The sequence below is a fragment of the Tamandua tetradactyla genome, chromosome 9 (assembly GCF_023851605.1).
Source record: "Tamandua tetradactyla isolate mTamTet1 chromosome 9, mTamTet1.pri, whole genome shotgun sequence".
NCBI classification, from domain to species: Eukaryota; Metazoa; Chordata; class Mammalia; order Pilosa; family Myrmecophagidae; genus Tamandua; species Tamandua tetradactyla.
Window position 1 is genome coordinate 14,869,747 of NC_135335.1, and position 13,583 is coordinate 14,883,329.

The 13,583-nt window shown below is 38.5% G+C and overlaps 1 protein-coding gene and 1 pseudogene across 1 annotated transcript; both read left to right on the forward strand.

Annotated features, from left to right (window-relative positions):
- Positions 1 to 839: 839 nt before the first annotated feature.
- On the forward strand, positions 840 to 3,456 carry LOC143645531 (pre-rRNA-processing protein TSR1 homolog pseudogene; annotated as a pseudogene).
- Positions 3,457 to 5,159: 1,703 nt separating this feature from the next.
- LOC143645892 (high affinity immunoglobulin epsilon receptor subunit beta-like) lies at positions 5,160 to 11,748 on the forward strand. The gene is made up of 5 exons (XM_077115001.1): positions 5,160 to 5,225; positions 8,691 to 8,847; positions 9,229 to 9,360; positions 10,458 to 10,514; positions 11,192 to 11,748. The coding sequence occupies exons 2-5, from the start codon at positions 8,692 to 8,694 to the stop codon at positions 11,441 to 11,443; spliced, it is 597 nt and encodes a 198-aa protein (XP_076971116.1). The 5' UTR covers positions 5,160 to 5,225; position 8,691; the 3' UTR covers positions 11,444 to 11,748.
- The last annotated feature ends 1,835 nt before the right edge of the window (positions 11,749 to 13,583 follow it).

Below are 13,583 nucleotides of genomic sequence, written 5' to 3' on the forward strand. Positions count from 1 at the left end.
GAGAATTCTTGATATTCTCACAAGCAGTCAGGACAACCAAAGCAATAGACTGAGTCCCCAATCTTGGGGTTTGTTCATATGAAATTTAATCCCACAAAGGATAGGTCAAGCCTACTTAAAAATAGGCTTAAGAGTCACTGCCAAGAGAACCTCTTTTGTTGCTCAGATGTGGCCTCTCTCTCTCAGCCAACATAACAAGCAAACTCACCACCCCACCCCCCCCCCCGTCTACATGGGACATGACTCCCAAGGGTGTAAACCTTCCTGGCAATGTGGGACAGAAATCCAAGAATGAGCTGGGACTCAGCATTAAGGGATCGAGAAAACCTTCTTGACCAAAAGGGGGAAGAACGAAATGAGACAAAATAAAGTGTTGGTGGCTGAGAGATTCCAAACAGAGTCGAGAGATTATCCTAAATGTTATTCTTACACATTAAATAGATATCACCTTGTTAGTCAAGATGTAATGGAGAGGCTGGAGGGAACTGCCTGAAAATGTAGAGTTGTATTCCAGTAGCCATGTTTCTTGAAGATGATTGTATAATGATATAGCTTTCACAATGTGAAATCACTGTGTGATTGTGAAAACCTTGTGTCTGATGTTCCTTTTATCTATCTTATCAACAGATGTGTAAAACATATGGAATAAATAATAGGGGGAATGAATGTCAAAATAAATTTAGATTGAAATGCTAGTAATCAATGAAAGAGAGAGGTAAGAGGTATGGTGTGTATGAATTTTTTCTGTTGTCTTTTTATTTCTTTTTCTGAATTGATGCAAATGTTCTAAGAAATGATCATGATGATAAATATGCAACTATGGGATGATATTGTGAATTACTGATGTTGCTGATTCCATCCTGTTCCTCCTTGATTTGCTAGCAGGCTGGGACAGCACTGGGGATCACTGCATTTCCTGGCTCTTTGCTCAGAGCCTCCCCACCTACACACTCCAGGGGGTTTCTGGTCTCCCAACGAAGAAAAAGATACAATAAAAAAAGTTAAGAAAAACAGTGAAGAAACCCTTTCCTATTGACAAACTCCTCTTCTTAGATATTCAATAGGAAGCAAGGATGTGGCTCAGGCAGTTGACCAGCCAAAAGCAATGACAACTTGCCTTTCAATCGGTGGCCCTATGTGTTTGCCCTTGCTACTGACTCTATGCCTAGTGAGGAGGATGCCTTGTTGGGCACATTGAAAGTCTCAGGCTATGTTGGTAGGCAGACTCTGAATGTAAATAGTTTGCTGCCTATCATTGGAAATGGTGATTTCCATATGAGACAGATAGATGCCTCTGTGGACCCTTTTCCTTTACTCCTAGAGAGATGAAATCGCAGAGTGATTAAATCCCAAAAAGACCCAGGCCTGGCAATGGAGATTTGTGCGGCTGATGCCATAGGTGATATGGAAGACCGTAAGGTCTTAATGAAAGCAAACCCTGATAAACACGAATCTTTGCAATCAAGAAGCCGTCCCAGGTCCAATTGGAGGGGGAGCAAAGCTGGTCTATTGGGAAGGAGCTGAGTGAGGCAAATGACTTGATGGAAAGTTCCAAAGTGGTCAAGAAGGTCCTCAAAGGAACATCCAGATATCAAGCTGAGTGGGTTTTAGATAAGGATGGTGAAAGTGGTGAGGAAGGAGATGACTACAATGATACAGAAAATGAGAATTTTATGGAAGAAGATTCACAGGATAAGAGTGGTAAAGAGGAAGAAGAAGAGAAACGTGAAACTTTGACTATAGAAGAGTCTGACATGATGACCTGTATAATGAGAAGGTGGATGAAGAGGCTGAAGGAAAAAATGTTAAAGAAATGCAAACAAGAATGACTGGAAAAGCTTTTTCCAGATGAAGTGGACATCCCTTGGGATGAGGCTACTAGAATTCGATGTCAGAAATACAGAGGCCTGAAGAGCTTCTGGACATCTCCTTGGGATCCCAAGTGTGCTGGTTTGAAAGGATGTATGCCCCCTAGAAAAGCCATGTTTTAATCAAATTCCCATTTCATAAAGGTAGAATAATCCCTATTCAATACTGTATATTTGAAACGATAATCAGATCATCTCCCTGGATGATATGATTTAGTCAAGAGTGGTTGTTAAACTGGATTAGGTGACGACATGTCTCCACCCATTTGGGTGGGTCTTGATTGGTTTATTGGAGTCCTATAAAAGAGGAAATATTTTGGAGAATGAGAGATTCAGAGAGAGCAGAGAATGCTGCTGCACCATGAAGCAGAGCGTCCATGAGCCAGCGACCTTTGGAGATGAAGAAGGAAAATGCCTCCCGGGGAATTTCATGAAACAGGAAGCCAGGAGAGAAAATTTGCAGATGATGCCGTGTCCGCCATGTGCCCTTCCAGCCAAGAGAGAAACCCTGACTGTGCTCACCATGTGCCTTCTCACTTGAGAGAGAAACCCTGAACTTCATCGGCCTTCTTGAAGCAAGGTATCTTTTCCTGGATGCCTTTGATTGGACATATCTATAGACCTGTTTTAATTGGGACATTTTCTTGGCCTTGGAACTGTAACCTAGCAACTCATTAAATTCCCCCTTTTAAAAGCCATTCCGTTTCTGGTATATTGCATTCCAGCAGCTAGCAAACTAGAACATCAAGGTAAACCTTCCTTAAGATTATGCTGGAATCTTTCAGTTTCAGAACTTCGCTAATACTTAGAAATGCAAGATTGAGGAAAAAGAGGTTGAAGGAACTGAGATTGGCTCATATGTCACACTTCATGTCGCTGAAGTCCCTCTCTTGAGTTCTTCAGGCAAGAGGCACCCTTGCTTGCATTTTCCTTAACCTCATGAGCAGAAGATGTCAGTATTGAAGATGGTGGCGAGCCAACACTCTGGCAACACTGAACCTGTGAAAGACAAAGAGGAGCTGATCTTCCACTAGAGGGCCGTCTGAGCTTCACCTTTATTTCTCTTGCACACTGCAGTGGATAAACATAAATTTCAGAGATTCCTGACTGCTGATGTGGGCCTGGTGGTAACAGTGTATGCTCCAATCCCTTTTCCAAGCACATCTGTGCTGCTTTTTAAGCAGAATGGCAATGGAATGCACAGCCTCATAGGTATAGGCCATCTGTGGTCAGTGAATCCAAACAGAATGGTCATCAAGAGGGTTGTTCTGAGTGGTCATCCTTCCAAAACTTTTACTAAGATGGTAGTAGTGCAATACATGTTCTTCCACGGGGAGGATGTGCTGTGGTTTTAACCAGTGGAACTGAGAACAAAGTGAGGCCAAGGGGACACATCAAGGAGCCTTTGGGTACTCATGGCCACATGAAGTGCAATTTTGCTGGGAAGCTAAAATCGCAGGTGACAGCACTAAAGAACCTCTATAAAAGAGTTTTCCCCAAATGGACTTATAATCCATATGTTCTAGAACCAGTACCTTAGGGAAAAAGTGAAATTTCTTCAACAATTTCTGTAGTGGACATAGAGTAATGGATTCAAAGGGATTCTTTCTTATTGTTGCCAGTTAGCACTGTAGGGACAGAACCCATAGACTGTGATAGGGTTAAGTTTGTGTTTTCTACTTCGGCCTATAGGTCTGCTGTCCCTTTTGCAAGAGACTCTTTTTTCGCCTTGGCAAGGGGTCTAAGTACAGATGTTTTTCTAATGCTACTCAGTCCAAAAGACTATTAAATCTTGCTGAATAATAACAACTGTCAATTAGGATTTTGAGAATTGTTTAAAAGAGGATGATAGAAAGTTGACAGTGACCAGGAAACAAAATTTCTAATTGTCTGGAGACATTAAACCCCAACTCTTCCATTGGCAACAGAAACAGATTGATGTGGGGAAAGTTTCTGCATATTACAGAAGACAGTTTCCAATGTTTGAGTTCAGACTGTTTGTCATCTACTAGTAGAAAACAGCAGTCCTCAGAAGACCACAACAGGGTACAGTTTAGAGTAAAACTGACTATATATGGCAAAAATAAGTAGAGAGGAAGGGAGGGGGGAAGGAAGAAAAATATGACCCATGTTTAGAAATATATTTATATGTCTATTCATATATATTTAATAGAAACTGCCTCTCATTAGGTCCAGAGACCAGTAATTACTAACTCTGTGTGGTAGATTCAGTTGTCAATTTGGCCAGGTGAAGGCACCTCGTTCTGTTGCTGTGGACATGAGCCAATGATACGTGAACCTCATCTGTTTCTCATTACATCTGCAGTTGGCTAGGAGGTGTGCCTGCTGCAATGAATGATGTTTGACTTAATTGGCTGGTGCTTAAATGAGAGAGCTCAATGAAGCACAGCCCAAGCAGCTCAGCATACCTCATCTCAGCACTCACAGCTCAGGCCAGGCCTTTGGAGATGCAGAAAGGAATCACCCTGAGGAAAGTTGTTGGAACCCAGAGGCCTGGAGAGAAGGCCAGCAGGGATCAACCCTGTGCCTTCCCACCTAAGAAAGAACCTCAGATAAAAGTTAGCTGCCTTTGCTCTGAAGAACTAATGAAATAAATCCCCTTTTATTAAAAGCCAATCCATCTCTGATGTGTTGCATTCTTACAGCTAGTAAACTAGAACACTCTGTAATCTAGAAAAGGAAGTCAAATTTTTATAAATCTCAACATCCAAAAACGTAGAATAAGGAAGATAATACTTTGTATAAGGATTTGAGGAGATAATGTTCATAAAGTTCTTAGCACACTACCTAACTCAAGGAGGCTTTCCGGAATTTCATCTATACCTATTTATCTTGGTAAATAAACCTAAATAATGGAGCAAGAAACAATGAACTGGAGTTAAAATATTGTTGAAACCCTTACCCATACCACAATGGAATTGAAATATCCATTTCACCTCAGGGTATGACTGAGAAGGCTCTCAAACAAAGCAAAGAGAGAGACTGGCATTAAAAGGGGTTAGGATTATGAATGCATTTTATTGGAATAATGGAAGGACATGAAATTAGAAGGAATGGTGAAAAAATAGCTATGAGTTAGAATTTAGGAATATGGTAAAACACTCCTAATTCTGGGCAGTGGAGCTTGATACATTTCAACTTGTAGTAGCGTTTGCCTAAAGACATCACAATTCTTTATCTGTAGAATACTGGGTATGAAAATATAGTAAATGAGGAAATTCGCCGAGATCAGAGGGTAGATTTCCCTCACATTTTGTTCAGTCTGTGACAGGCTCAGAAGCAATGTGATACTGAAGGGGACTTCAGACTTCCACATTGGTGGCTCCAACAACTCAGGTAAGCTTCACAGTTTACCATTTCTCTCTAATTGAGATACTTTATATAAAGCATTCTTGATTAAATTTTTGTAGTGGAGAGTAGAACCTTGGCTTGAGAGAAACAGGAATGGGTCAGAGTGGAGGTTTGGGATGGAGCCAGTTCTTTCTAGTTCCCGATATGTCTTTGGTTCTGATACTCTATTTCAAAATTCAGTAATGGCTTTTTTACGTAGGCTAGAATGATTGATTTTTCAGAGATGGGTGACTTTTAACAGTCTGGTTTTGTCTTCAGTCATGATGTCTGACTTTTGGGTTCTGCACAAAATGTACTCATTGGAAGATGTATGGTAAGAATTAACAGCTCTGTCCTAGGCTTAAGCTTTCTCATATTGGTGCAACAACCAATGTCTGAGTTTACACTGGCTGTGTACAACATACAATGGATGCTGCAAAAGTAAAAAGAAATGACTAAGGTATGATCATTATTGGTCCTCTAGTACAAGAAAGTGAGATAGGATAGAGACAGATGACCATAGTAGTGGGTGGTTTCATAAGAAAGGAATAATAAAGAGAAGGAAGTCCCATCGTGAAGAAGAAACAGGGTCATAGCAAGTGGAACAGATTGTGTCTGGAGGCAAGACTTATAACGTGACCAGTTAAGGAAATGTGAATAGATAATTTAACTATGGTGTAGAGTAGGTGGGAGGAGTCATGGAAGACAAAATGCTGCAGAAATAAGCAGAGAGATGAAGACAGAAAAGTGAACTGGACCAACATAATGTGCTCTGAATGGGAGTTTGGATTTGTCTTGAATTCTTAGGAGTTACATTTGGATTTAAGTAGGGTGTGTGGGAAGCTAGTCTATACACATTTCCAGCTCTTCTCAGTCCATTTGCATTATGAGTCTTGATGACTTGACTTATTCTCTGGTCTGAGTTGCCTCAGGAATATCTAAAATTGTTACCATAATAAAAAGTGTACATTTCTTTACTCCGTTGACCTCCCTAATTGTATCAGCCTACACTGGAGGCAAGGACCGGGCACAGTTCTTTATGGGTGACACAATGGCTCCAACATCCAGCAATCCTGAAAGGACACAGTTAAGAAGTACCAGGGATGTAAATACCTTGTGTGGCTAAAGTTAAGCAATACGTGGAAGAAAGTGGGAAGAGGTTAGCAGATAACATATGCATCTTTTCCACCTACGTACCCTGCTTTAGTTTCCTATTTTCTGAAGCAAATACCATGAAATGGGACAGGCTAAACAATGGCAATTTATTCACTCATGGTTTTGGGGCTGGGAAAATGTCCAAATCAAGGTTGTGATGTGACATTCTGGGACTGGCTGCCAGCAATCCTTGGCTTCTCTGTCCCAAGGCAAGGCAGTGGCAGCATCTGCTAGTTTCTCCCTTCTCTTCTGGGTTTCATCGATTTCAGCTTCTCACTTCCTGTGGCTTTTGTACTCTCTGTCTGAATTTCATTCTTTTATAAAGGACTTCAGTAGTAGGATTAAGACCTATCCTGATTGGTTTGGGCCACAACTTAAAGTACCCTCATGAAAAGGTCCTACTAGTAATGGGTTCACACCCACAGGGCCAGATTAAATTCAAAAACATGTTTTTCTGAGGTACATAGAGCTTCAAACCAACACACACCCTATGGAAGATTCTGAAATGCAGTGGTTTTTGCTGCCTCTCTAAAACATCCTGCATAACCAAGCAACTAGGTTTGTTCTTGTGAAACTGGGTAGCTTCAAAATATGCTATACTGTAATTTGATCTCTCTCCTTCCTTGCTTCCCTTTCCTTTATCCTTCACTAGCGCTGTCGTCAAGAATTGTCCTTTATACCAGGTATGTTTTTTTTTCTGTCCATTTTCTGGGGAACTCTGGCAGTAGTGTTAGGTGTAATAAAAGTAATTATGGGGAATTGTGGTTTCATTGGAATAATTAGAAACAGTCATGTGTGTTACTGCGTAATTTACAGGGATGACAGAAAAAAATGAGCTTTCTCCAATAACATCTTTATTGGAGCAAAAATGGAGAAGAATCATTTTTTTTTAGCATCTGAGCATCCTTGATCATTTCTTCCCCCTGGCAAGGAAAGATGGCGTGAAACTAAAAGGAACTGAATTCTGAGTTTATTCCTCTAATCCGTGTTAATAACTATTTAATTGATAATTATGACTAGTCTAAAAAAACTAATTATGCAATAATAAAAATTAAAAATCAGATACACAAGTTTATATAAACTGTAATTTGCATGATGTGAAATCATTTTGATTATAATGTAATGGAATTCATATATAAGATATTAGTTTAATTAAGACAGTTCATGTACAGGCAAACTTTCCTCCTGGTTTCTATACTTATTTAATGTCAAATACCTATAGCACCAATGATAAAATTAAGCTATGGCGACAAAAAGCTAACATTTGAGAATGCTACCCCAAAAATGAGTCAGCCTATGAAGAGTGGCCTAAAGCTGCCCTTAGGTGAAATTCCTCAGACGCTTGAGTAAAGCATACAAAAGCACATCCCGATTTGAGGAGAAAGAGATATTAACATGTATTCAATACCTGTTACATCTCTGATGTATGCACTGTGAAATCATTTGTTCTGTTAATCTTAGACACTTATGACAAAAGCATTAACACCATTACATGGCTGAGATTACATTTCATAAGAATAAATTCAGTGTCATGCAAGTTTTGAACATAAAGTGATTAAATGCACCAAAGTACACCTGTTGTTTCAGTGTAATTATGAACAACACACTTTTTCTTACAAAACCTTCCTAGTTTGGTTAATGAATTATCTGGCTGTGGTAATTAAACAGAAAGATAGTGACTTGGTCTTAGGTCTAAGACTCTTCAGTGCCCAAGTCGTTTTGTTTACCTGCTGTCTCCAACAGCCATGAATAATGCTGAATACTTGCACCTACTCCCACATTAACAACTTAAATAATTAAGAGCCCATACACAATTCTTTCTGAGACATCTTGCCATCTTAACCACACACAACTATTTTTCAAACACAGACACAAAGTTCATATATGTCATTAACCTAGACTGTGACATTTTTTTTTTTTTTTTTTTTTTGAAAGGGAAACATTTTTAAACATTTTCTTGTTTTTTATTGTATTCTGTTTCTCCGTTTTTGTTACATGGGCTGGGGCCGGGGATCGAACCGAGGTCCTCCGGCATAGCAGGCAAGCGCTTTGCCCGCTGAGCCACCGCGGCCCGCCCAACTGTGACATTTTTAAACCTCTGTTTTATTTTCTTCTTTACTTCTGCTGCTTTTGCTACTATGCAACAATCATGAACAAACACAGATTTGGTCTATAACTCCTTTTTGATGAGCTATAAAGTCCTTGCAAACAGAAAACCTAGGGTCGACTTTCCTACTACTATCTCTGATAAAAGTACGGAGATTTATGAATGGCAGGTAGATGTCTAATGCTACTAACAGGTGATGTTTGTTACAGAATGAGTACAGATGTAAATTCTAGTGGAGTGGCTGTGGCTATTTCCTCAAAACGAAACCAAGAGAACCAGTTAGGAAAGAGGGAAGCAACTAATATCTCAGGACATACACAGAACAAGATACAGAGATTCCTGAAGGGAAACCTGAACACCCTGGGGGTAAGTGAGTCTCAGCAAGGGTAGTGAGGAGAGACAGGAAGTTTTGTTAGGGCTGAGTTGCATTTGCTGTCATAGTAAAGTGATGTGCTCAGAATTCCATGGAAGACAGTCAAGAGGGACTGATGGGCTCCCCCGTGTGTTTGTATGTGGGAGGGCTGGTAGAAGAAATGAGCAAGTTCTGAGTTGACTATTACTTCCAGAGTCAGGTACAGTGGTAGCTTTTGCCAATGAGAAGAGCAAAAATTGAAAATGGACTCTTCTGATATTTGAGGGTTCAATCCACATCTCTCTGTATTTGCACAAAGGAATCTTCTCTCCTAGAAAATGCTTTACTGATTGAGGACTGTATTTTGTTTGTTTTGTTCTTTACTTTTAATCCAGGTGGCTCAGATCATGATTAGTGTGAAATTTATCTTCTATGGGATCATTGAAATGATCATTCTCCCTTTTGAAGTGTTCAAAACCAGTTCATTCTCGTTTAAGACAGGTTTCCCAATATGGGCAGCTTTATCTGTGAGTATATGTGACTTACCCTGCATTAACTCCACCACTCATTTATTCACTCATTCATTCATCAAATCAGTAGATTCAAATTGTGCATTAGCCTCCTGAAATGCTGGAGATTTTTCAGACATACTTATCTCAGATTAAATATTCAATCTCAGCCTTCAGAGACTTTCTACTAAAATATGAGCCTTCAGATCTATTTGTTAGTGGTTGTTCATTATGCTAAGGGTTTATCATGAAGTCATAATATAACCCTGCTTCCTTGCTTTAGGAGACAGTATTGGGGTTGTTAAATAATGCCTTATTCATCTGCAGCATTGTTTTTAAAGATACAGAGTATTTATTTGGTGGAGATGATGGTGAGGTAGTAAATGACCTCTCAATTTCTCAGTTTTCCTGTCCAAAATTACTGAGTTGAATATCGTGCAACATGAGCATGCATAGTCCATTCCCTGAACATCAAAATATATTTATAGCTAGTTCTCTTTTAAAAACGTTTTCTACCTTGCATAAAAATTTGCACCAGTTGCTTTCATTCTACCACCTCTCCTTTTTTTTTTTACTGTATGGCAAAGTCACATTTCATTGTTTTACTGTGTGAATATCCCGTTAATGCAGTACCATTTTTTGAATTTTTGTTTGTTTGTTTTGCTTGCTTGTTTGGTTTTGGGGAAGTGCATGGACCGGGAATCAAACCCGGGTCTCCTGCATGGCAAGCGAGAATTCTACCACCGAACTACCTTTGCACCCCCTTCCACCTCTATTATTATTTTTTGCATGGTCAGGCACCGGAAATTGAACCCAAGTCTCTGGCATGGCAGGTGAGACATCTACCTGCTGAGCCACCATGGCCCACCTCCACCTCTATTTTTAATACAAGCTTTTACCATTAAATATTGCCAATTTTTTTCATACAGATGTAAGGAGAATAATGGACGTTTGCCATGTGATGTGCACATTCAACATTTGCTTTACGAGAGTTCTGAAGGAATTTTTATAGGAAAAAAGTAGTACAGATAAAGTTGGTGCTTCGGAAATGGGCAGTAAGTGAGGTGGGCTGAAAGAAGAACTTATGTGCCTTTTTCTTTCTTATCTTTGAGCAGTTCATCATTTCTGGATCTCTGACAGTTGTGTCTGCAAAGAAGCAAACGAAACTACTGGTAATGTATCAATTCATATTTAATTTAAAAGTAACCTGTGGACAATCTAACACTATGAAGAGCTACACAAAACCCGATTACCCAGAAGATCCATATTTTTCAGCACATTTCATGCACCATACAAATGTCTGCCCAATAATTTATTTAATCGCTCTATACTTAGACAAAAGCAGAGTCCCTCTTGGGATTAGATAAGAAAAATGAGTGACGTTTGAGATAAACTATATGTTCAGGAGCAATGCTGATAAAGAGAAAGGATGCTTTTGGACTTCAGCAGGGCAGACATTTCTTTGGGCTCACCATAAGAAAGAGAAATGTCCACAATGGTTGATCCCATCTATGGTATATATTTATTAAGTTGTCAATGACCTCCAACTTTCCTTGGCCCCATTGGGAAGTAATGTTGACTTTAACTGGGAAGAAGAGATATTGTACATTCTTTGTGAGTATCTCTCCTGGAAAAGACAATTTACAATGTCTGGCATCTACTAAAGAATTACCAGAAATGCAAAGAAATAGGAAAACATGACCCACCATGAGGATATAAATTAATCAATTGAAAGTGACCCAGATCTTAGAATTATCAGATAATGATATGAAGGCATTTCAAAGTCTTTGAAAATATAAAAGTATGTGATGCTGAATATTTTCTGTGAATGAACATTTTTGTATTTCAGCTGAGAGGAAATCTCGGAGCTAACACTTTCAGCACCCTTGTTTCAAGTATTGGATTCATTATTCTCTCAGATGACTTAATAAAAATTAATTTCACCACATGTGAGGAGGAAAATTTATGTTATGGTATCAAATCAACTGCAACTGTAAGCATTTTTCTTCTAAATGCTGGGAAAACGATGCTTATTGGTCCTGGCACAAGCAAGGCTCAGGAGCATAAGGGAGGATATTATAGGCACAGGGCAAAAAGATAAATTCTTCCCTTAAAATTTATTCATAATTATTCATGGAATTTGATGTTCTTTAAGCAAGAGGCAAAGTATTTGTGTTTATTCCATATTAATATTTCAAGGGCAGGGAGCCCAATATTCTGTTATCCCAATTTGATGTATTCATGGAAAAATGGTAAACAAATGGACCGAAGTTATTTATTCCTGGATCCAAAATTGGGGTATTCTCCATTGTCTAATTTATAATTTTACCCCCAGTTTTCTACAATGAACATGCATTAATGATTCAACTGAAAACAGATAATAAATATACTCTGAGGATTTATACTTTGCCTGCATTACCAGGACCTATGCGCATAGGCCCCCCTTGAGTATTTGCTGGAATACTTGTAGGAGCATTCATGTGAGAAACTAGCTGGGCTTAGAGAAAAAGCTACCCAAAATAATTAGAGACAAGAGTATATAACATTCACACAAGGCCAAGAATAGTGTCTGTTTCTGTCTGTCAATTTAAAAAATATCCAGCAACTAACAAGGTAAAATTTACAATGTATGGCATCTACTAAAGAATTACCAGAAATGCAAAGAAATAGGAAAACATGACCCATCATGAGGATATAAATTAACCAATTGAAAGTGAACCAGATCTAAGAATTAACAGATCATGACATGAAGAGAATTACTATTTTGTGCATTCCATGTTTTCAAAAGTTACATAGGTACATGGAATTTTTTTAATTCCACATGGAACCTCTAGAGATAAAAATGACAATGTTTGGGTGGGCCACGGTGGCTCAGCAGGCAGAGTTCTCACTTGCCATGTTGGAGACCCTGGTTCAATTCTCAGTGCTTGCCCATGTCAAAAAAAAAAAAATGACAATGTTCAGGATGACAATTGACTGAAGAAATTAATGGCAGAAAAAAAAATAAAGGAAAAACAAGAATTAATGAGCTCAAAGAAATAACAGAAATTAGCCCCCTAAATGTAGACACAACATGAATTTTAAAATATTTAAAGAGCATTAATCATCTGGGAAATTACTTCAAGTGACCATATACATGTATTTGGAATCTCAAAAGAAAGGAAATCTGGGACAAAAAAAATATTTAAGAATTTTTGGCAAAGTAAATAAAATAAAACTATACACCCACCGTATCCAAGAAACTCAATAAACCCCTAAATCTGAGAAATATGAATAAACCACATCAAGTCACATCATAATGAAATTGCTCAAATCCAGTGTGCACTGGTTTGAAACTTTTAACATTTGTGGCTGCAGACCCATTGTGGTTTGATTAGGCTGTTTCCAAGGAGATATGACCCACCCAATTCAAGGTGGGTCTTAATTCTTTTATTGGAGCCCTCTGTGAAGATAATAAAGATAAAAAACATATAAAGATAGATAAAGAGAGCAGAGAGGATAAATAAAGTAAAAGCCCTGAGAGCTTAGAAATACAATTACACAGGAGCAACTAAGAGAAAACATTGTCCAGAAACATTTTGGAGACAACCATGGAAACCAAAATCAGGAGAGAAAGGCCAGCAGATGTTGTCACGTGCCTTTCCATGTGACAAAAGGACTCTATATGCCAATGGCCTTTCTTCAGAGAAGGTATCTTCCTCTTAATGCCTTAATTAGGACATTTTCATGACCTTTGAACTGTAAATTTGTAACCTAATAAAACCTCATTGAAAAAAGCCAACCCATTTCTGGTATAGTGCGTTCTGGCAGCTTTGGCGAACCTAAACATTGTGAGGAACAGACTATCTTAAATATAACCAGAGAGGAAAAAGACATGTTGCATACAGAGAATGTCAGCAAATTTTTCATTAGAACATTGCAAGTTCTAAGGGGAGCAAACTTTAGCAATACTGAGAGGTAGAAAAAAAAATGTCAACCTAGAATCCATTTCCTGTGAAAATATCTTTCAAAATGAAGACACAATGAAGACTCTTTCAGACATGCAAAAATCAAAAGAATTAATCTTCAGAAGATCTGCATTACAAAAAAAAAGTTTTAAAAAAGGCCTTCTGAAAGAAGGGAAACCCTACTACATAGAAATGTGCATCTACACAAAGGAATGAATAACACCATAAATGTTAATAACACAGTAAATATGTAGCATTTTAAATTATTTAAATATGTTTAAAAGATAATTGACT

Bases quoted from the DNA above. Each gene is read 5' to 3' on its own strand.
- LOC143645892 (XM_077115001.1), top strand. From the start codon at position 8,692: ATGAGTACAGATGTAAATTCTAGTGGAGTGGCTGTGGCTATTTCCTCA. The intron at 8,848-9,228 runs GTAAGTGAGTCT...CTTTTAATCCAG, and splicing joins GAAACCTGAACACCCTGGGG to GTGGCTCAGATCATGATTAG. The intron at 10,515-11,191 runs GTAATGTATCAA...TTTGTATTTCAG, and splicing joins AGAAGCAAACGAAACTACTG to CTGAGAGGAAATCTCGGAGC.